The following is a 24,480-nucleotide window of genomic DNA, read 5'->3' as shown; positions in this document are numbered from 1 at the left end:
GCAGTCTCTGTTGAATGGCCACTCCTGAAACCTGACTGTTTAGCATCCAGTTTGTAGTACTGTGAAAGAAACCGTGAGAGCTGGTTGAAGACAACTCGTTCGAGTGTTTTCCCTACGAATGGAAGGAGAGAGACAGGTCTGTAGTTTTCTAAAAGAGAAGTGTTTAATGTAGAGACAGCAGCAGCCCTACACTCCTCTTATGATCAGTGGGACCCCTGTGGAGAGGGTGAGCAGCTTCAAGTACCTCGGTGTAAACATCTCCGAGAACCTGACTTGGACTACACACATCCAAACACAGGTTAAGAAAGCCAGGCAAAGACTGTACCATCTGCGACAGCTGAGGAAATTCAGGGTCTCACTAGCAATCCTGAAAACTTTCTATTCAGGGACCATAGAAAGTGTATTGACTCAGTGCATCTCAGTGTGGTATGGAAACAGCTCCAATCAGGACTGCAAAGCACTACAGAGAGTTGTGCGCTCAGCTGAGCACATCTCAGGGTCTGCTCTCCCCTCTCTGCAGGACATCTACCTCAAACGCTGCAAAAGTAGAGCTGTTAAAATAATCAAGGACTCAAATCACCCTGGTAACCATCTATTCACTTTGCTTCCATCTGGTAAGTGCTTCCGTAGCCTGATGGCAAAAACTGAGAGACTTAGGAGGAGCTTCTTCCCCCAGGCCATCAGGCTCCTAAACTCTAACTCTGTGTCATAACATCACTTGACTCCATGTATATACCACTATATCAATAGCTATTCATAATTTTTCTCTACCTCATATGCTGCTATTTAAATACCCTGTACAAAGTTTTGCACATTCCTCTTAGTACTATTTAAGTCAACAATATACTGACCTGTACTGACCTGCACATTTATATTTATATTTTTTTATCTCTTATTTTATTCCTCTTATTTTTTCTACTTTTCTTTTTCTTAATATTTGTATTCTATATAATTGCACTGTCAAAGTAATCAAAACAACTGATGCGTGACACCTGTTCGCTGTCTTTCCACCCTCTCTTCAAGATACAACAATTCAACTCATAACCATGCATGTATATCTTTATTTGTTAGGTAGCCTTGTAATAGAAGGGCTAGCGTACTGCTAGGCAATCATTACAGTCCAAAAAAAAAACCACACAAAAAATCCAGGACTTTGTGCCAGGGTCCTGATCACCCCCATCTATGTTAAGTTATGATGACAGGCTTCTTCCCTTACATTTAGACTGGACATTATCCCTTACATATAGAACATAATGTAATGTTATTTCTAACAATAGGAGACAGTACAAATAATGTAAAAAAATATAGATTTTAAAGAAAACAATAAGACACACGTACTGCCATCACACATTAAAACTTGGTTTTAATGTGTTCCAAATGTGATGGCTTGGCTTTAGTGTGTGTCTTATTGTATCAAGCACAATTTATCTGCATCGCAACGGTTTATTTATTTTTTAGATAGCACTGTGGTAATTATAACTATTTCTCAATATATGTTTTTTTTATATAAATAAAATTCTGTGTCTGCATAGGTACTATTAAACATCTCTTTGATGTGTATTTTCCTGAGATCTATTCTTGAGGGGAGCGACTATCATGACTGACATTAAGTTTTACATTGTACATCACTTTATTTTAAATAGACTGGCCCTTTAAAGACTTTTAAAAACATTTTTATTAACATGGTCATTTGCTTTAATATCTATAAAATCCATTTCACTATACAGGCAAGAAGAATTTGCCAACAGGGTAAGAAAAATAAACTTCACAAACAACTCCTGGTATCTTGTACAATTTTGGCTCTCAAGTGCACTGATTACCGTTAAGAGAGATATTTACTGGGAGAAAGACTGAAGTGTCAAACTAATTTCAGATCAATATATATGAAATCTGAGAGGATTTAAAAATGAGCAAAAATTTGAAGGCGAACAACAGACTTTGGTGTAATTACTTGACAAACCTCAGCTGTTTAAGACACAGGAAGAATGGCTCAGGGAAAATGAGGTATCTGGGGTGGGAGGGAGTCAGATAATCAGAAATGGCCAAGCTGCTAGACAGATCAGACACAGAGAATAAATGTTTTCAACTGATTGTCACATTTTAAGTTAAAACACATACAGACCCAACCACCATAACATGATTGCTTGTTTATCAGAGAAGATGCTGTTTACCCAAACGCAAGCCATTGGCTGAGCAAATGTTGCTATATGGCGTTGGTGACAGAGTGATATTTACAAAGCTCTACCGAGTTACAGTGTTCACACTTTTGGTGGAATCGCCTACTAAATAGCTGACTGTGTCTCTGCCCATCAAGAAAGGGTAGGAGAGGGTATCTGAACTCAAAAAATTAAGAATTCAAGACAAATTGTCAAATTCCACCCATAGGGGGCAACACAACTAAAAAAAATATCATAACTCAGCAACCTTTTGATAGAGGAAGTGCTTCCCAATAAGATTTAAGATTCCCAATCCCAAATCTTAAAAATCACCAATCAAATTTCATTAGCTAATATCTTAAACTGTGAATGGTTTGGAACGTATGGATATTGACGTGCTAAATTTCATAAATTGTCAATGTTAGAGGATGCTGTAACTAAAGTTGGGTTGAAATAACTCCACACTAATGTCAACCAGGATAGCCAGGACTGCCCATTTGGTAGACAATTAAAGAGATTAGAAAACCAATTAATTATACATCCAGCACTAGTTATACAATAGGCAATTCTGTGTAGTGCCACAAGGTGCACAAATGACACAATGCAGCCAGGGCTGCCAAGTCCCCCTCCACCCTCAGAACACTATTTCTTCAGAGGCGGACCCCATGAATGTGATTTCGATGGAGCAGACCCATGGCGGAGGTGAAAATAGTGGGAAAAATCCCAACCCTGAATGTAGCTGTAAAGCATTCTAATTGGAGGTGGACAAACTGAGAAGACTGAATATAAAAAGCTCAATGTCTTCATTTAGCCAACTGTGTGACTGGATTTGAGCAAGTAGATTTTTATAACTCGACTATAACAATCAAGATAAAGGGCAACGAAAGTGGCAAACCCACACTGGGCTAGTAAATTAGCCGCTCATATCCAGCCAAATAGAAGTTTATCAATGCACATGACAGTCTATTGTTCTTCGGTGGTTAATGATGGGAAATTACACATCAAACTATATTTAAAATGCAAAAGCAGTTAGACATCCACTGATCAGCTTTGACAAACATAGCATTTCACATTTGTTAAAATAAAAATATGGAATGGAACCACTGAGGTTTTGTAGTTCTCATAAGAGATCACAAGGTTAAAGGTCATGACTGTTGTCCGCTCCACTGGGTTTCCATGGGCTGACGCAGGAACTCCTCCACCTGTCGGGCCATGTCCATGGTCTCTTCCAGATCAAATTCACCTTCTGTGTCTAACATGGAGTCATTCCTTCAGATGCACACACACATACACATACACATACACCAGTCATGCACTGGGTTTGTTATTGCAGAGATAAACAATAACAGAAAAATTTTAATCACATACAAGATGTTCCTCAGAACTTACATTGATGGATAGATTGTGAAGTTATGGTGTTGATTGACAGAGGGTGATGCTGCATGCTCCATAAAGGAATTCCCGGGAGATGGTTCAGGATTGGGCGAAGAAAACCTGGGAAAAAAAAAATATATATATATATATATATACACAGGTCATCTGTGTTAACATCTGATATAAATTTGTACTTTTGTTTTTGCTGGAGATAAAGTTATGATCCCACAATGTTTGATACCAGAAAAGGTATTGACAATTATTTAAAGGCGTCATCGGATGTGACATGCACTTTTACAAGTTGTTTGAACTGAAATGCATATCGGCAGTGTGTGCACACAACCACCCTATAATGATAATTTTTTTTTTTTTATCTTGTTTAATCATTTCCCTTTTCTCATATCAAGCCATTCTCAGATTCCTGTCTGTGTGACATCACACAGACCCAGGTCCCTCCCAAGATTGTTGATTGACACCAGCGCTTTATCTTAGACCTGTCCTGAGTGAGCAGTCATCAGTCCGCCATTGTTTCAACACCGGAGCAGGAGTAGACAAGAATGGCTCCTAATCGAGGTGTTTTGTTGCTGGATGTAATAATGAACATAGCAGTCGTCATTTACTCCCGACATCTGAGCCGCTGAAGATGCAGAGGATTACCTTTGACTCTGAAGGGAATGTGCCCAGCGATCTACCTAAATGTGTTTATGTTCACGTGAATCATTCATGATCCAGCCTCACCTATAGAAGAAGCGAGTATAAGTTTTTTTTATGAATCTTTGCAAATCGCCTTTCCTAATAATGTGCTAGTTAGCAAGTTCCACGGCTAAAGTAAACAGTATCATGAGAACGGCTTGTCACCCCATGGAAGAGAGGGACGGGGTGAGCAGAGCTCATTAGCATTTAAAGGAACATGCACTAAAATGGCTTGCTGAAAACAGAGCTGATTTCGACAGGGTAAAAAGGGTGTTGTTTTACAGTACCATTGAGAAATTTTAACCAAAGTATGTTATAGACTTTTCATTAAGACCCTAAAGAATCATATCAACTTGTGGAAAATGGGCATCCGATGACCCCTTTAAGATAAGTAAACAGTCAGTAATACAATAAAAGAAAAAAGTAATAACAGGTAATGTTGTAAATAATGTTCAGTTTCTTGCAGACCGATCTTTTCGCTTCATAAGGCCTGAATATATAATTGTATATTCCTTGATATACATTTTTTTAAATTCTCAAAAACCAGTAGCCACTGACTTGCATTTAAAAAAAAATCACCAAGAACCACGGTTTCAGCTAAAAATCATCTTTACTGTTTTACTGAAGAAAAAAAGTCACCTTCATCTTGGATGAACTATTCATCTGTATATATTTGAATATGTAAAAGCACATTTCTCTAATATCCAGGAATTATTGATGATAATCATTTGGATGTTTTGACTTTATGTATAATAACTTGAGAGAAGAGAACAATACTCACTCAACCTTCACCACCTGCTTGATCTCTGGTTTGACGTATCCATCCCCCACTGCTTTTGCTAAAAAAACAAAAATCACATTCATGAAAGATTGCTAATAGAAACTCTTTAACACTTTAATTCACAAGACCCACGGTAAGCATGTATATATTGAACATAATCATTGATCTTGTGCTGAACAAAAACATGTTTTGAGATTCTGACTCTCTTTATTACCCCTTTATAAACAGTGAAGCTGTCAATCACTAAAGTTCATTCACTACGTTCTGCACTCTCATGAAAATGAAATGACAGGAAACAGGAGCATGCAGAACCCAGTTGGTGAGCTCAAACTAAACAAAATCATGTTTTCAGCGGTACTAAGTTGATTCTGACTAAATTAAAAACCTCTGATTGGCCTTTGCTTTCATAAGCTCAACTGACATGTCATGTGATACCAATTCCACAAATGACCTACATTGAATCACCTCACTAAAAGGTGGCAAGTTTGAATACCTGAAAGTTGGAAAACATAATGCTAAGTAACTGTAACTATGCTAATGATCAAGCATACAATCATTTGATGACATTTCTGTCTGCAAGAGAAAACATGCATACAGTTTGGAGGTGTGCAGTAACGGGAGAAGACTTCCTCTTTCGGCTGGTTGGGATAGAGGAAGAGCAGATGGTTCAGATCACTGATCCGATCAGCCAGAGAGCGGATGGAGAAATCTTTAGTAGTGAAGGGCATCAGGTTCCACACCATCCGTTCTCCTGCACAATGAAACACACAAACTCAGAATATGATGGCTGTTGTTAATTTCATGCATTTCTGTTCAGCTTAGACACACCTTTAGCTGAACAACACATCTCAGTTCTCATTAGTATTGTTTTCATAACCATTTTGTTTTCTAACCATTTACCGTGTTCCTTACCTGCTTTGTTCGGGTTTTCTGCAACCCATGCAATGGTGATGCCTCCGATCTCAGAGTCGCTGAAGCGCAGAAGGAATGTACCGTTTGGTTTGGACATCAACATGTCCTGAGCTTGCTGCTTGTTCAAGAAACCCAGAATTGCTCTGCAGATAAACATAGAACATTTTACTAAATGTACTCTTATTAGTGCATGAAGTGTGCTGAATTAGTCTTTACCCATCATTCCAGTGAGACTTTAGGTGTTTTTTCATGAGCTCAATGACGCCATCAGACCACTGCCAGAATGTGAAGTTCCTGCCCGGCAAACTCTCCTGTCAACACAAGAACACCCAAGACTGAATCCTAAGACTGGATATATTGCATTAATTTCAAATGTTCAGTCAATTTTCTTCTTTTACCTCACTGGATGTTTTGATGAAAAATCTAAAGTAATGGCTCTCAAGGGAGACGATGTATAATAGGATTAGTTGCTGCACACTTGAGAAGACCTATTATTTATGTTTGCATCACATATTCTGTTTATTTTATGGCATGGTGTAATTACATGTTCCCAGACATCCTGCACTAACATATGTGACCCTGGACCAGAAACCAGTCGTAAGGTTAAATTTTTTGAAATTGAGATTTATGCATTTCCATTGATGTATTTGATCATTTGAAAATCTGGAATCTGAGGGTGCAAAAAAAATCGAAATATTGCGAAAATGTCCAAGTTCTTAGCCATGCATATTACTATTCAAAAATTAAGTTTTGAAATTTACTAAATATCTTCATGGAACATGATCTTTACTTAATATCCTAATGATTTTTGTCATAAAAGAAAAATGGATAATTTTGTTGGCTATTGCTACAAATATACCTGTGCTAATTATGACTGGTTTTGTGGTCCAGGGTCACATATTACATTCTCGAATTTAATGAATGTCTCTAAAATGCAATTCTTTTAAATTAAACTCTCCTTCATATGTGTGTAGCAACATCCTCTTAAAAGTCTCACAATGTCAGAACAATGCATCAGTCAATTTAACCGATTCAGTCTAATTTGCTAAAGACCAATTCAGGCTGATTTGCCAACCACTGAAAAGAGTCAACTCAAAGAAGAACATCTTTAGGTAATACTGATGGTTACCCTATTGAACTGAGACCAGGTGATGGTCATGTTGCAGTAGTCCTCAGGGTTGTTGCTGGAACTGCTGAAGGCTTTCTGAGCAAGGAACACCAGATTGTCTTCTGACAGGCCTCTTTCGCTCTGAATCTCCGATTTATATTTCATGTTCAAAGCCTCACACAGCTGCGGCCACAGCACCTTATCAGGCACCACGAATGGCACTCGACCCTAATGAGAAACCATGTAAACCTAATTAGCACAAGTGTGTACTTCTGTGAATGTTGTAGTACAACGCAAGCACAAAAAGTTCAGGAAATTTCACAATGTTGTATTTTGGTTGCGTAGAAGAATTTAAACATTATTGACCCTCTTACGAGAGTGGCATGTACTCCAATCTCAGCCAAGGAACAACTGTTTACAATAAATGAGGACAACATGTTCATAAGTGTAAATGGACTATATCTGACACAATAGAAGACAACAGAAATCATACTATTTGTGTTACGTCGCCTCAAAACAACATTGTAAATGTATGTGATCTATTAGCTGAGAACAGTACATTTTGTTGAAATACGCAAAGAATGTGTAACTGAAGTGTCCACTAACTGGCTCAGAGAAAGCATTATCCCACAGTACTGTCGCTGTAGCGTTATTGTCTTGACTCCCGTGAACGATGACCACAACAGGCAGGGATAACGTCTGCAAAAGAGAGAGAAACAAAAAGGGACAAATTTACAAACGATACAAAGTTGCATAATAAAACACAACAAATAGGAATGACTTTGACAAGATTTGTGTTTTATTGTAATGTTTCACCTTCACGTGAAATACGAATTCATTGCCTCCCACACTGAACTGAGACTCGAACAGAACCGTAAACTTCTCTTCAGTCACTGACTCCGCTCCACGGCGGTCAGACCTCTTTATACGCTTCAGAGACTGCAAACAAGAGGGAAAATAAGTCATCATCTTAAGTCATTTATCATTAAAAATATCTTTAATAAATAAATTCCAAAACATCCATTGAATCAAATAATAGCAGGCAAAAAAATTATTAACAAATTATAAATAAACAGTATAAAAGTCATTAACAACATTTTGTGGTGCATGTAAACACACTTCACATGTGTAATATGAAGCCTTTAAGTGCAATTCACCATGGTCCTGAAGTGTGCAGTCAGGGTGCCAGTGGTTTGGTGGTACTCCATCACACAGTTGTTGTTCAGAATCTCTCCACTGCTGTCACTTCAGCGTAAAAAGAGGACAAACAGTCATGTCACTTTTTATTGTCATTCAAAAACACATGCACATGCAGTAACAAAACAGCGTTTCTCTACAGGTTTTGGTGGTGATGCCCATAAAACTAACACTGCACAACAAGCAACAGTGTACATAATATACATCATGCACAACCGTGTCAACAGTTATATAGAGCTGCAATTTTTTTTAGCTTTTTTTATTCACTTGTGCGAAATTAATTTTAATAATAAAATAAAAATAAATAAATACATGGATAAAAAAAAAAATATGATGCAGTATTGATCTTTAATACAGGTTATTTTCCATTATTTTTTGTTCTTTTTTGAGCATTCTCAAAAATATCTGAACAAACTCTGACCTTATTGACCTTATAATCTTGTTTCTGTTTGTTTTGGCTAGTAGAAGTTCTGAATGGTAACTAAATGGTAAAAACAGAAAAACTTTTTCCTTTCCTTTCTGTTCCCTGTTAACATGGATCCACGAAAATGACTAAAAACGCTGTATTATGCATGCCAGGCCAGATGTCACCTTGCAAAGAAACACTATGCATTCACGCACATCTATAGAGTGAACACGTAATACGTCACCGTTTACACAAATTCATGTTTTTGTTGTTTACAGAGACTTTGAAACCCGTTTCAAGTTTGCATTTTCAGGCCCCAAAACTCCATTTGTCATGTAAACGAGCAGCCAAAATGCATAACAAGTTTTAAATTTTTAGTCAAAAACGGTATCATGTAAATTTCCCCTTAACTTAGTTGCCAAATTGCCTGGTGAGTGAAAAAGTTTGTTTCAGACTTTGATTATAATAGGTGCCTTCTGTTCTTGGGACAGGTCCCCCTGTTATACAATAAAGCGAAAAGCGCTAAATCTCTTCCATGTCAAGTTTTAGTCAAAGCCGGTTGAGGCCATCATGTCAGTTGCTTGGGTTTTATTTCTATAGTTTAAAAAAATTAGTTGCTGCTGAAAAGTGTCTCAATCTTATTTGAGTAGGGAAGTGTAAAAGTCCTTCTGAACCTTACTTGCGGGTGTTCTCGTTCTTTAGTAAGGCTTTGGCCTGCTGTTCGCTGATGATGGTGGCTTTAACCTGTGGAGGATTCATGTGGACATTGAGTTTCCCTCCGACCAGCAAGCGAACCGTTGCTGAAAATTTGGTTTGAGTCTTCAGCACTTGAGGAGGCTGTTTCTCAATTATAAATGTGCTGCGGAGAGACCAGAAACAAAGACACTGCTAAAAACATCGCTTCTCTGAGAGAGACAATAGTGACTAATGATGGCAGTGACTGAGTTCACACCTGGTGACGAGCGCTGATATGATCTCTGTGACAGTAGCGTTGAGTTCAGTGAGCAGTTCTTCCGTGGGTCCGGGAATGGGCAGCTGCTGTGTCAGGTGTTCAACTCGGCGAATCTGCTGTCTGTTTTGCCAGATCATATCGGCCAACTTCTCACACCTGCATTGCCACAACAAAAACATGAAGTACTGTATACCACCAACATGTTCAAAGAAAGTTGCAAGCAGTGCAACTTGCATATAACATTTATGTTACATTTCTGTCACAGACCCTGAACAATGGAGGGGTCGATTTCAAAAATGGCAGTCAGTATTTTGTGTGGCAACCATGTGCTTTAAGTACTACAGTTCCCTCTTATGGACTGAACCAGATTTGCCCCACTCTTCCAACAAGGCATTTGCAAGTTCTTGACCTTAATTTCCTGCCTTCTTTAAACCCTTTCCAATAAAGATCTGTAAAGCTTATTTGGATTTTACAGAATTATCTTTAAAAAAATTATCTTGAAAAAAGGATGTTTCTTTTTTTGCTAGTATTTATACATACATGTTTAGAATGTTAAATTTCATTTGGTTAACTAATATTTTACATTATTTCTGAAAGCAATAATAAAATGTGATATATATGTTCTTCTCTCTCTTCAATTTAATTGTGACCCAGTGTGACTTATATTCAGGTGCAACTTTTTTATCAGAAAAATATGGAAATTTATACTGATTTACACTTTGATAACTAACGCCTCGATATGTCAATAGTTGATAGAAACCATTTAATCTGCCTTTTTGTATGGTGTGCAACAGGCCTTAGAGTTCCTGCCAAGGTAAGTCATATTAATTAGTTTATAAAAAGAAAAGGCTATGGTAAGCCATCAGGCCCAGTGTGTATACTGTGCATCAGTACCAGGCTTGCAGTATGTCCAGTCCTCCCTCTGATGGTCCTCCATTGCCTGCGAGCTGCTGTCGTCTCTTCCACTGAATCAGTTCATCATCTACGATCACGGTTTGCTGTTTCCTCAACAGAGCTAGAGTCCTCTGATGCTTCTCTGCCAGTTCCTATGCACAAACATATATTATGTTATTCAGCCATTGGAGAATATGATGGAAAATATTGCTTCTGGTTTACACCAAATGTTTGTTACTGATTTCATATAGAGGTCGTTTCAAAAGCGTAATTACATTTTACCCTACTAGAATTGATGCCAACCGTTCTTATCATATTCTTAAGTGCAACAAGCCATTTGCATGTGAAAGTAGAAACACGTGCAATTCAGATGAAACTTCTGGGCTGATTATAACATGCACGTTAACGTTCCTCATGAAATGTGTGTGTTGGACTGACAATAGCCTCCATGATGATGAGTGAACCCTTTTATTTTTGTTATCACTTAGATTATGGCCATTTGACTTACAGCAGTGTCCAGTGTTTCCCATACATTGAGTTATTTGTGGCGGCTCGTCACAATATCAAAACTGACCACCACAAATACATTTTCCAAAAGGCTTATACTTCCTTGAATAAACTGAGCACTGCATGTTTCAAAATTAAAATGCAGCGTGGGTGTTTTCATATTAATGTATCTTTGAAAAGAACTGACTGTCTTCAGAAAAGCTCGATTTCATTTTCCTTTCGTCTTTCCTGTAATGCCTGATAAAGTAGTGTGTGAGCAGTGCTTATTTGATTATATTTCTCCCACTCCAACAGCGCCTACTGCTGGCAGAGAATGAATTTGCAAGTCTGTAGGAAAGGTTGGTGTCTGTCAGCAAACATAAACAAAAATCTTGCTCCAGAACTGTTTTAAGAAAGGTGCTTAAGTTTTGAGCCATGTATTATTTCTATGAATTAGGCTACTACTACTGTTACTATCTCGCACCCTGCAATAAACATTTACTCAAACACTTTTGTGAGATGAAGAAAAAAAAAAAAATCGGCATCATATATCGACAATTGGCTGCCCTATTTTCTAAATATCGGCATAGGCAAAAGAAAAACCCATATCGGTTGACCTCTAATTTCATATTGTTGTAAGGAAAAAAACAGACATGTGTATCATGTGGATTTAGTGTACCTGTCTGTATTTCTGTAAGGTGTTGGCCTCTCGTGTGAGCCAGGTCTCTAACGTGGACTTCCTGCTCTGCAGACCCGATTCTCTCTGAACACGCTCAGCTGGAGGAATGCTGGCCAAACTACTCAACTGAGCTATACGACAAAGAGAAAACTTGAATTAATTGATTAAAAATACAGTTCAATGACTCATTACTCAAAAGCATTCCGTGTAGAATTTGGCATAGTTTTGCCATTTATTTCAGAATGACTCATTTTAGTTCAACATGTTCAAAACTGACACACTTTGATTCGGATTTCAAAAGATGATTTGTTTTTTCCCACATTGGACATCAGACCAGATAACACTGTCCCAAGATTTTTACATCAAAAAACACAGTTTAGAAGCACTAGTCTATTTTCTGCCCTGTTTTGACCCCCCTCATAGGCGTGGTGGATTGTAGACTTTTCACCAAACCAGTCAGGCATGCATTTCCCAAAAGCTTTGTTAGTCAACTCATAAGTCATTGCAAGTACTAATCAATGATTAAGTTTTAGCAAAACCAAGAGATCAAAGAACATCCACAGCATCGCAAAGCTGTGTGGTTGATGCCATGTTTGTTACTGTCATGAGTCCGGGCTCGGCAGTTCTTCCCGTTTCCACCAGAGGTCACCATCTCCCTTCCTCCCGGACTCATTTCCTGTAACCACGTACACCTGTCACATTACACACACCTGCAAACACGTCACACTCCCAGCTGTTCCCCATTTTGCACAGACTATTTATGCACCACTCTCCCACCGCTCTGCCTGGGTTCATTATTTGTTAATTGTTATTTGTGAATGTGTTGTAGTGCTAATTTTTGCTCTGGTCTGGGATACATGTACTTTGTTGCCGTTTGTATCCCAGTCCTATTCTGTTTTGGCTTTTTTGTGCCGTGTTGGCCTTTTTGTTTATTATTAAAAGCACCTTACCTGCATCTGGACCCTGACTACGTCTTTCCACGGCGCTCCTCTTAGCGTTCCGTGACAGAATGAACCCAGCAAGCATGGGTCCAGCATGGAGGTTGCTCAACATCTGCCAGGGAGACCGGAGCATGGAGGAGTATGCCAGGGACTTCATTGGAGTGGCTCGGCGGTCGGCTATGGATAAAACCTGCCTCATGGTCTTCTTTTACGGAGGCCTGGCCGAGCCCTTCAAGTCCCTGGTGCCATATTGGGACCCCGAGGAGTCGCTGGACGACTACATTGACCTGGCTCTGCAGGTGAGCAGCTCAGCCTTCAGGGTGAAGTTAGCTGCGGAGCCCGTTCACAGTTCTCCCGAGGCGGCGATCCGGGGGGCGGCGGAGACGTCGGTGGCCGCGCCCAGTGCCTCGCACCCGCTTCCGGAGCATCCTGGGCTGATGCACAGCGTGCAGGATCCCCCACTGATGTCGGTGCGAGCAGCGTGGTCTGCTCGTGGTCTTTCCAGGGCGGCGGTGCCCGCTCACAAGGCTTCCGAGGCGGCGGTGCCCGCTCACAAGGCTTCCGAGGCGGCGGTGCCCGCTCACAAGGCTTCCGAGGCGGCGTGCCCGCTCACAAGGCTTCCGAGGCGTCGGTGCCCGCTCACAAGGCTTCCGAGGCGTCGGTGCCCGCTCACAAGGCTTCCGAGGCGTCGGTGCCCGCTCACAAGGCTTCCGAGGCGTCGGTGCCCGCTCACAAGGCTTCCGAGGCGTCGGTGCCCGCTCACAAGGCTTCCGAGGCGTCGGTGCCCGCTCACAAGGCTTCCGAGGCGTCGGTGCCCGCTCACAAGGCTTCCGAGGCGTCGGTGCCCGCTCACAAGGCTTCCGAGGCGGCGGTGCCCGCTCACAAGGCTTCCGAGGCGGCGGTGCCCGCTCACAAAGCTTCCGAGGCGGCGGTGCCCGCTCACGATCCTCTCGAGGCAGCGGGGCCCGCTCACGATCCTCCTGAGACAGCGGTGCCCGCTCACGAAGCTCACGAAGCTCCCGAAGCGATGGTGACCGCTCACGTTCCTCTCGAGACAGAGGTGTTCGCTGATGTTCCCTCCGTGGCAGCGGAGCTCACTTCAGGCCCTCCCGAGACAGCAGTGTCTGCTCTCAAAGCTCCCGAGACAGCGGTGTTCGCTCGCGAGCTTCCCCGGATGAAGCTACCATGTCCGCCCTGGCCTCCTGTTCTGCCGGCGCCGTCCTGGCACCCGTGTCTGCGTCCGTCTCTGGGCCCTCTTCCGCTGCACGGGCCTGGCCCACCATCCCTCCCCCTGTTCCACCTCCCTCCGGACTATTGGCAGTGTTGGTGGAACGTCTGGAAGCCGTTCCTTAAGGGAGGGGTCATGTCATGAGTCTGGGCTCAGCAGTTCTTCCCGTTTCCACCAGAGGTCACCATCTCCCGGACTCATTTCCTGTAACCACGTACACCTGTCACATTACACACACCTGCAAACACGTCACACTCCCAGCTGTTCCCCATTTGGCACAGACTATTTTTGCAGCACTCTCCCACCACTCTGCCTGGGTTCATTATTTGTTCATTGTTATTTGTGAATGTGTTGTAGTGCTAGTTTTTGCTCTGGTCTGGGATACATGTACTTTGTTGCCGTTTGTATCCCAGTCCTTTTCTGTTTTGGCTTTTTTGTGCCGTGTTGGCCTTTTTGTTTATTATTAAAAGCACCTTACCTGTATCTGGACCCTGACTACGTCTTTCCACGGCGCTCCTCTTAGCGTTCCGTGACAGTTACAGTAGCATGTCGTAGAAATTATGATGTGCTGACTGATGACGCTTTTCCACTGCATGGTACAGCACGGTACGGTTCAGTACAGCTCACTTTTGGCGGGTTTTCCACTGGGTACAGTTCCTGGTACCTAGTACTTTTTTTAGTACCACCTCGGCCGAGGTTTCAAGCGAGCAGTACCATTACCAAAACATGATGTTTAAACTCTGCTGATCACTGATTGGCCCGGAGAAAATCGTCACTGCCTGCGTCATTGAACTTTCAGCACGAGACACAACAGACCCGGTAGATTTAAATCGGCACAGCCAGCAAAGGGTCGAATGCAACTGTTTTCAATGAGCGCACCTTTTTTAAACAACCAAAAAATGGCTGTTTCGTTGTCTGTTGAGGAAGTACAGATGTTCCTCTCGTTGATAGCCTAGGAGCGGATCCAGCGTGAGCGTGATGGAGCGACGCAGAGTTAAAAAGTTTTTCAGTAGTCACGGCTGTAGAGGCGGCATAACGACACGTGAATAATCCCGCCCACTCTAAAGCGGCACTAAACTGCAGTGGAAACACAAAACGAGCCGAACTGAGCCGTGTCATGCCGTTCTGAGCCGTGCCGAGCCAAGTCGATGCAGTCGACCATGCAGTGGAAAAGCGCCATGAATGAACCATTTATATAGCCTGAAGGAGCACAGTTTACACCAATTACATACTTCATATAAATGTTTAAAAAATTAAAAAATAATGATTTTCTGTTGTTACTGTGTAAATGAACTTGAATAGTCTTGATCTTGAATTGAATAATTAGCAGTAGGCTAGTTCTTACTCCACCACCTCTGTGTCACATCACTAACAACAGTCCCGTATTGCTGAACCAATGCTGTTCCAACAACAGTCCCGTATTGCTGAACCAATGCTGTTCCAACAACAGATGTGCAAACTTGTCAGCACAGTTTTGAGAAATAGTTGTGACCTGCTAGTCAATATGCATCATATTATGATAATGTGGCAGTGAGTTCCGTTGTTGCACCGTTGTCGCACTCCAGAGTGGCTACTGAATCATGTGTACTTAACCGCAAGATCCATGTTAAAGCATCATTACTTTAATTTAGCCATTAGGCTACTTTTATTTGCTGAGTCACAAGTAAAAAAGCAAAAACATTAATTTTTCAAGGTTTTGCTGATTAGCTTGCCAGCCAAGTGGGGTTGAAGTACAATATGGAATAAACTCACTGTTTATGATATATAAATGATACTGGATGTGCAGACTGAGACAGTGTATGTTCATACCCTGTATCCTTAAGCTCTCCTGGTACTGAATGATGAAGTATTCTTGGCTGTGCTGCAGCTTGCGGAGGTCGTTCTCTGTGTCCTGTGTCATAACACGTAGCTCCTCAAATGTCTGGTTGATCTGCTGATATCTCTGAGGGGTCCCATCTACCGGACCTGACCCCGGGCTGCTGGCCTGTTTGCCACAAACAAACAAGATATCACTTGCTCAAAATCCAATTATGACATCCTCAGTGTAAATAAACAATGAAGCTGCATGTTTGACTTACGTTGGATGCTTCCTGTACAAGTCTTTGCTCAGTGTACAGGATGTGTTTAACACACCGCACAAGCTCCAGAGGGCAAGGGTCATACGAACTCTACAAAACACAGGATCATCGTGGGTATGAACTCAATTCAACAGGTGTACAAATCTTTTGGAACAAAATATGCAACAGACCTTGAATAACGTGTCACTTTAGTCTGTGTGTAATGAGCGAGCCAATGTTATTTTATTTTTTCACAAATAAGTGTTTTTATTTCTGTTTTTATAACAGATTTGACGCAGAACATACTACATTAGCGCACACAAACATTACCATCAAGACGAATTGTTTTCAGTGTGTTAAGAGCGTTTCAGGTTATACTTTATTCTGATGGTCCACTTTAGATATTCTTCCAAGCACAAGTAACTTTGCAACTACATGACAACTAACTCTCATCAGAGTATTAGTTGACTGCAGTAGAAGACCTCTGCTCCAAATTCTAAGATTCATAAGATTATTCATAAGAGTGCGTGCCAGACTTTGGACACCCACGCTATATACATTAGTATACACAGACTGAAAAAAAAAAAGTCAGGCTAATATTCTGATTAAAAAGCAGATCTTGTAATATTCATATCCTATTTGGCTCAACTGCTGAAATATTTTGATGAAATTATTTTGGAGTAAACTTTTGTGACATCACTGCTTTGTCCTCAATATCTTTATCCTTGATGACAATTGTGTGTATTTTTTTCTTTTATAAAGTATTGCTGCTGTCCACATGAAAACTTCCACTGGGAAGGAAATACAGAGACCTGACCTCTCGCAACAAACTGCAATTGATTTCCGTACCTTCAGCTGTGTGGCATAATGACCCAGTTTGATTTTCAGAAGGAAACCATCTTCACCCATCTGATGCTCTGCCTTCCTCTGCAGCTCCTGGATCAGACCATCCAGCAGACGTTTTGCTTTAAACTCATCCTGCTGGTTCTCCAGGTCAATGGCAACCCTGCACATGACAAACACTCTTCAGTCCATTTCATGCCCTGCTACGATAGTAAACAGCCTTTATTATGAGCTGCTAGCAGAGCAAAAAAGCTCACCACGGCTGTGCCTCCAGCCACTGCGCCAGGTAGTGGCGCACCTCGATGGGGAAGTGCTGCCCATAGAGAGACTGCATCTGATGCAGGGCATCTCCCTGCAGCTGCTGCGCCTGAATCCACAGCGCCATACCTGGCTCTGAACAGACAGATGGAGATGTGCACTTGTAGCTTTAAGAATGGTATGAAAACTATGTCCCACAAAGAAGTGTGCTCAACATGACCTTCTGTTTCCAGCCTTTGATGAAAGCAAAATCGGATAAAAAATGAAAATTTATTGCTGTGACAATAACTGAACCATATTGATGCATTTAACTTTTACTTATTTTCTGAGACAGTATACACAGCACAGTACGCAGTAAACTGGCATTCTGTTGTGAACATTAGCTTTATTATATATACAATATTTACATATATAAACAGTCAGCATTCTGAGACTTGCGCTTGGGACTGCGCATGCACACTGGCTGATATAGCCCAAAAAATAGTCTTTTTATAACGCTATTTGAGCGAAAGAAACAACATTTATAACACAGTTGTTGTCAGATTTCTTTGGTGATTTCAAATATGAAATTTAATCGTAAGTTTAGTGAACAGTTTCAGAGAATATCATGTTTCCCCATTCAGAGAAACAGGAGTTGCACTTGCATGCCCGAGAGGCGTTTCAAAGATGGCCGCCGAGTGACATGACTTGTCTTAAAGGGACTCAAACTATCAAGGAAAATGATTTTTAAATAAAGACTGAATGAGTTAGTGACCTTAGTGATGGTGGCATTGAAGTCATGAAACTGTAGTGTAGTTCGTTTATAGCCTTCATTTGGCTTTTAGCATCTGGAAATTGTATTTCAATTTTATTAATAGCTATGTTTATTTGTGACGATTATCATGATGAACAACATTTGTAAGAATCATAAATGTTTGTTGGCAAAATAGCATTTCTTTCAGGTTGGCCTACAAAATTAAAGGGATAGTTCACCCAAAAATGAAAATTCTGTCATTAATAACTCACCCTCATGTCGTTCCAAACTTGTAAGACCTTTGTTAATCTTCGGAACACAAATTAAGATATTTTTGATGAATTCTCTGACCCTCCTATAGACAGCAAAGATCCTAACATGATCAAGGCTCAGAAACGAAGCAAGGAGATCGTTAAAATAATCCATTTGACATCAGTGGCTCAACCATAATTTTACGAAGCTACGAGAATACTTTTTGGGTGCAAAAACAAAAATAAGTTTATTCAACAATTTGTCTCCTCTGCGTCACCCATTTTGGAGAGCATCACATACATAAACAACGTGTTGAATAAGGTCATTATTTTTGTTTTCTTTGCACACAAAAAGTACTCTCGTAGCTTTGTAAAATTACGGTTGAACCACTGACGTCACGTAGATTATTTTAACGATGTCCTTGCTACTGTATGTCTCTGAGCCTTGATCATGTTAGGATCTTTGCGGTCTATGGGAGGGTCAGAGAGCTCTCAGAATTCATCAAAAATATCTTAATTTGTGTTCCGAAGATTAACAAAGGTCTTGCAGGTTTGGAACGACATGAGGGTGAGTAATTAATGACAGAAGTTTCATTTTTGGGTGAACTATCCCTTTAAATTCTTACTGTAGTCCCAACATGGAAGACAAGATCATAGCAACGTCCATTTAATGCTGACTTTAAAACTAGATGGAATCACTGCACAATAAATGTCTCAACAGTAGCATGCTACACTGTCATCACATGACTTTATTCTTTATTTGACCCTCTAACTCTAGCACTCTCTATTCTAATTATATTTTATCTATCTGTCTTCTTTTTATTTAAAAAAAAAAAAAACACACACTTGACCCTCTATCAACTGCATATTTATTCTCTAACTGCTAGTTTTTCTTGAAAAACTAACACTAGCTTTCTTTTTTCTATTCTATCTACTTGTTTCTTAAAAAAAAAAAAAAAACCTTGCAACGTGTACTACATTAGGCTAACCGAGACTTGTCATAGCACTTGCGTGTTGTTGCTCTTTTGTTGGTTTTGATTGCTTCTATTGTCCTCATTTGTAAGTCGCTTTGGATAAAAGCGTCTACTAAATGACTAGATGTAAATGTAATGTTGCTTGTTTAATTCAGTGACCATCTTAAAAATACAGTTATTTTTTGTGCACTTTTGTGTAAAAAAAGCTGAACTTCTGGCAGTCCCATCAATGCGCACTGCATTGTGGGATAAAATATTTTTAGCAAAGGTCATCCAGGTATGTGATCCTGGACCACAAAACCAGTCATAAGGGTCAATTTTTTTTTTAAAACAGAGATTCATCTGAAAGGTTAATAAATAAGCCTTGCATTGATGTATGGTTTGTTAGGAAAGAACAATACAATCTGGAATCTGAGGGTGCAAAAAAATCTAAATATTGAGAACCTTTAAAGTTGTCCAAATGAAGTTCTTAGCAATGAATATAATATAACAATTAAACTCTTTACTTAATATCCTAATGATTTTTGGCATAAAAGAAAAATGGATCATTTTGACCCATACAATGTATTGTTGGCTAATGCTACAAATATACCTGTGCTACTGATGACTGGTTTTGTGCTCCAGAGTCACATATTCTATGCATACATGAACTGTGCATACAGTATTTATTTACAGTATAACTGTAGACACAGTACAAGTAGTATGTTGTTCAAAAAGCATTAAAGCTCAACACTGCAAAAAACAGAACAGTATGGTAGTATGTTTCAACTAACTGTATGTTTTTGACGGGCTAACGATGTCCAAAATGCTGCATGTGCCCACACATGCTAAAGAGTATCATGGTATTTTCGATGAAGCATGTAAATACTGTAATTTCACCATGATCCCATCACTGTACCATAGTAAATCACGGTACTGTTTGTACGGGTATGACGCCAAAAACTGATATTTAGGTAACGTTAGCTAGCTCAAAAGCTTTTGAGATACACGGGTTAATTAAGCTAATATAATATTATTTTGAATAAATGTGTTTGTATTCCCGTTTTTGAACCAGACTATACAACGTTAGCATACACAAACATTAGCATCCAAACAAACTTGTTGCTTTAATCTCAAGAAGTGAGTTAACGCTAAGACTACAGGCAAACTAAAATGAAACATTACCGAAATCATGTTTTACGGTATGAAACCTCTATACATTACACATTTATTTTCAGACGATGAATTTGACGTCTCGCGAAATGTTTAGTCAGCATTAGCACTTAGCACTGGCAGCTAGAATTAGCTCAACCCGAAGGATAAAACATACGCACACAAGTGTTTAAAACTTTAGTGTTTACATCTAACAGTTCACCTGTGCCATAAACCATATAAACCTGTATTTGTGGCTGGATATATGATACATTATCACTCACTGGAGCAGTTTAACGTCTGCTAAGCTAATTTAATGTTAGTAAAAGTACTTCATAATGCACAGTCAGCTGAAGCCAGTCCCATAAAGAACAACTCAGTAATAAGTGATAAAACATTTGCTCACAGCATTAACGGAGACCTGCAACAGAAGGATCTGATGATGATTTGCAGACGTTAAACGTTTGACAGGGTTTATCCATCCATGAGCTCAACTCTGAGCTGAACACCCCTACACTGACATCTGCTGACCACCACAAGATCTTATTTTATTTTGTTACTTACTATTTTATTTTAACTATTTAAATAAATTATTTATTAATCTTCTTTTTGTTGTTGTTGTTGTTGTTGATATACTAGAGTTTAGATTGTTTTGTTAATGATGGGGTTATCATTGTACTTTATTTCTTTTTCCCAGTTTTCCAATTGTCAAGCACTAAGGTCAGCTCTGTTGTTTTTAAATGTGTTATAACAAATAATAAACGTGCTATAACAAAAATATATACACCAAGTGAATTAAATATAAATAATTATAAAGTTTAAAGTTAAATAAGTTATAATGAATAAAAATAATAAAGAATACACTAGTAAAAACTCAGTAGAATCAATAAATCAGTCTTCTGTTCCTATGTCTCCTGCAACTGTTACAAGTTGGTTAAATAATATCAATTTAATGTGTAAAAGAATAGGGTTTCATTGGTCAGATCAAACTAGTGAACAGTCACTCCTACATTGAGCAGCATTAAATACACAATACAGGCCTTAATATGGGACATTAATATACACTGAACAAAATGATAAACGCAACACTTTTGTTTTTGCCCCCATTTTTCATGAGCTGAGCTCAAAGATCTAAGACTTTTTCTATGTACACAAAAGGCCTATTTCGCTCAAATATTGTTCTCAAATCTGTCTAAATCTGTGTTAGTGAGCACTTCTCCTTTGCCGATATATTCCATCCACCTCACAGGTGTGGCATATCAAGATGCTGATTAGACAGCATGATTATTGCACAGGTGTGCCTTAGGCTGGCCACAATAAAAGGCCACTCTAAAATGTGCAGTTTTATCACACGTTAAACGTTTACTGTCACGAGGCCGGGCTGCAGGTCTGCCCTTTCCCCACCAGAGGTCGCCAGCTCCCTTCCTCCCGGACTCTACACTCACATTGCACTCACCTGGATGATTACAGGCGTCTCACACAATCAGTTCACTCACAGCTGATCCGGATCACCATGAACTATAAAGTGTCTCTGCACCCGTCTCTCTGTCTGGTTGCATTGTCTTATGTTTCATGTCTTGCCTGATCCTGCCTGTTAACCTGCCTTGTTTATGTTTTATATGTGTTTGTTGTGCCGTGTTGGCCTTTTGTTATATTAAAATATCACCTCACCTGCATTTGGACCCAGACCTCGTTTCTCCCGTGACAGAATGCAACCAGCAAACATGGGTCCAGCAGGGAGGCTGCTTAACATCCGCCAGGGAGACCGGAGCATGGAGGATTACGCCAGGGATTTTATTGGAGTGGCTCGGCAGGCGTTTATAGAGAAGACCTGTCTCATGGTTTTTTTCAGGGGGGGTTTAGCCGAGCCCTTCAAGTCCCTGGCGCCACTCTGGGACCCCGAGGAGTCGCTGGAGAACTACATCAACCTGCTCCTGTGGATGAGCGGCTCAGACTTCAGGGTGGAGTTAGCAGCGGAGACCGCTCCCGAGCCCGCCGAAGCGGCGGAGACCGCCCCCGAGCCCGCTCCCGAGCCCGCCGAAGCGGCGGAGACCGCTCCCGAGCCCGCCCCCGAGCCCGCCGAAGCGGCGGAGACCGCCCCCGAGCCCGCCGAAGCGGCGGAGACCGCCCCCGAGCCCGCCGAAGCGGCGGAGACCGCTCCCGAGCCCGCCCCCGAGCCCGCCGAAGCGGCGGAGACCGCCCCCGAGCCCGCCGAAGCGGCCGCGAACAGCGCTCCCGAGGCGGCGGTGGCCGCGCACGATCCTCCCAAGCTCTGTGCCCTGCCGGCTCCACTCAAGTTCCCTGCTCTGCCGGATCCGCCCTGGCGTCCTGCTCGGCCTCTGTTGACAGGCCCTCTGCCCCCACACAGACCTGGCCCGCCATCCCTCCCCCTGTGTCACTGCTTCACCCCCCTCCGGGCTGTTAGATCTAGGGGAACGTCTGGAAGCCGCTCCTTAGAGGTGGGGTACTGTCACGAGGCCGGGCTGCAGGTCTGCCCTTTCCCCACCAGAGGTCGCCAGCTCCCTTCCTCCCGGACTCTACACTCACATTGCACTCACCTGGATGATTACACGCGTCTCACACAATCAGTTCACTCACAGCTGATCCGGATCACCATGAACTATAAAGTGTCTCTGCACCCGTCTCTCTGTCTGGTTGCATTGTCTTATGTTTCATGTCTTGCCTGATCCTGCCTGTTAACCTGCCTTGTTTATGTTTTATATGTGTTTGTTGTGCCGTGTTGGCCTTTTGTTATATTAAAATATCACCTCACCTGCATTTGGACCCAGACCTCGTTTCTCCCGTGACATTTACACAATGCCACAGATGTCGCAAGTTTTGAGGGAGCATACAATTTTGGTTGCATAACCAAAGAATTTCTACACAAACTGTCTCAGGGAAGCTCATCTGCATGCTCGTTGTCCTCATCGGGGTCTCGACCTGACTGCAGTTCGTCATCGTAACTGACTTGAGTGGGCAAATGCTCACATTCGATGGCATCTGGCACTTTGGAGAGGTGTTCTCTTCACAGATGAATCCCAGTTTTCACTGTACAGGGCAGATGGCAGACAGCATGTATGGCGTTGTGTGGGGTGAGCAGTTTGCTGATGTCAACGTTGTGGATCGAGTGGCCCATGGTGGCGGTGGGGTTATGGTATGGGCAGGCGTATGTTATGGACAACGAACACAGGTGCATTTTATACACACACACACACACACACACACACACACACTATAGTTAATTATGAGTTCTATTAACAATTCAGAAATAAGTACTTTTTCTTACCTGAAATTGAAAATCATGCCAAGAAAGATTCAGGCTGCTTTCCACCCTCATTCAGATGTTGCAGTTAGTTTTTTTTAGTACAAGAATACCAAACACACACACACACACACACACAAAACAATACAGTTAATTATGAGTTCTATTGACAATTTAAAAATAGGTACTTTTACCTGAAATCGGAAAATGATCCCAAGAAAGATTCAGTCTGCTTTCCACCCTCATTCAGATGTTGCAGTTTGTTTGTTTGTTTTTCAATACAACACACAAACACACACACACAATAATACAGTTAATGTATTATTTTTTTTAATTGTTACTTCTATTAACAATTAAAAAATAGGTACTTTTACCTGAAATCGGAAAATGATCCCAAGAAAGATTCAGTCTGCTTTCCACCCTCATTCAGATGTTGCAGTTTGTTTGTTTGTTTTTCAATACAACACACAAACACACACACACAATAATACAGTTAATGTTTTATTTTTTTTAATTGTTACTTCTATTAACAATTAAAAAATAGGTACTTTTTCTTACCTGTGTCACAGAATGGCCTGTCTCCAGTGTCGTCTCAATCACTTTCACCTGCACTCTGATCACCTGCAGTCTAATCAAACGCACCTGCACCTCGTCACCATCATCATCAAGTCACAGATAAAAGCTCACACCACAGCCTTCCCAGTTGTCCGATCTTGTTGCGTCAACGTGGACCCCTCTACAAAGCACCACAAGCTGATGAGTATACCTTCTGACTACTTACCTCTTTGACTTACCTTCTGTTCTCTGTCCCGTTGTCTCCCCTGTCTGCAGACTTGTCTCTGTTGGGAATTACCTCATCTGACTCCGGCTCTCTTCATCAGTCTCGCTCAGTCAACCTGTGAAGCAGAAGGACACTATCAGTTCAGCTACCCGACTCTCATATCGAGCCTCAAGAAAGACTACTCACCTCTCATCACGATACCCTGCACCTAAACCTTGAAATAAAGTCACTGTGTTATCATTTACCCTTGTGTCCGGCTGCTTCTGTGACAACCTGGAATCAGAAAATCATCCCAAGAAAGATTCAGGCTGCTTTCCACTTTTATTCAGATGTTGCAGTTTGTTTGTTTGCTTATTTTTCAATGCAAAACACACACACACACA

General features: G+C 41.1%; 1 protein-coding gene across 2 annotated transcripts; it reads right to left on the bottom strand.

The window, feature by feature from the left end:
• Positions 1–1,042: 1,042 nt before the first annotated feature.
• Positions 1,043–20,589, bottom strand: LOC306851973 (signal transducer and activator of transcription 5B-like). Of its 2 annotated transcripts, none has more exons than XM_079388523.1 (19): positions 20,461–20,589; positions 16,965–17,199; positions 16,714–16,870; positions 15,886–15,975; positions 15,617–15,791; positions 11,639–11,769; positions 10,474–10,625; positions 9,580–9,735; positions 9,307–9,486; positions 8,182–8,269; positions 7,841–7,963; positions 7,631–7,723; positions 7,046–7,252; positions 6,133–6,227; positions 5,917–6,059; positions 5,600–5,755; positions 5,005–5,062; positions 3,546–3,650; positions 1,043–3,425 (listed from the first exon to the last, which is right to left on the bottom strand). In XM_079388523.1, the coding sequence occupies exons 2-19, from the start codon at positions 17,090–17,092 to the stop codon at positions 3,302–3,304; spliced, it is 2,361 nt and encodes a 786-aa protein (XP_079244649.1). In that variant the 5' UTR covers positions 17,093–17,199; positions 20,461–20,589; the 3' UTR covers positions 1,043–3,301. The 2 variants fall into 2 exon arrangements, with proteins under 2 accessions (XP_079244649.1, XP_079244648.1); XM_079388522.1 differs by having other exon boundaries at positions 16,965–17,100.
• Positions 20,590–24,480: the final 3,891 nt, after the last annotated feature.

Source organism: Barbus barbus, assembly GCF_936440315.1.
Source record: "Barbus barbus genome assembly, chromosome: 32".
Classification (NCBI taxonomy): Eukaryota; Metazoa; Chordata; class Actinopteri; order Cypriniformes; family Cyprinidae; genus Barbus; species Barbus barbus.
Note: the sequence above shows the minus strand (reverse complement) of the source record. Positions and strands in the feature narration are given on the sequence as shown.

Bases quoted from the DNA above. Each gene is read 5' to 3' on its own strand.
- LOC306851973 (XM_079388523.1), bottom strand. From the start codon at position 17,092: ATGGCGCTGTGGATTCAGGCGCAGCAGCTGCAGGGAGATGCCCTGCAT. The intron at 15,976-16,713 runs GTACGGAAATCA...TGTGTTTTGTAG, and splicing joins ATTATGCCACACAGCTGAAG to AGTTCGTATGACCCTTGCCC. The intron at 15,792-15,885 runs GTAAGTCAAACA...TGTGGCAAACAG, and splicing joins TTGTACAGGAAGCATCCAAC to GCCAGCAGCCCGGGGTCAGG.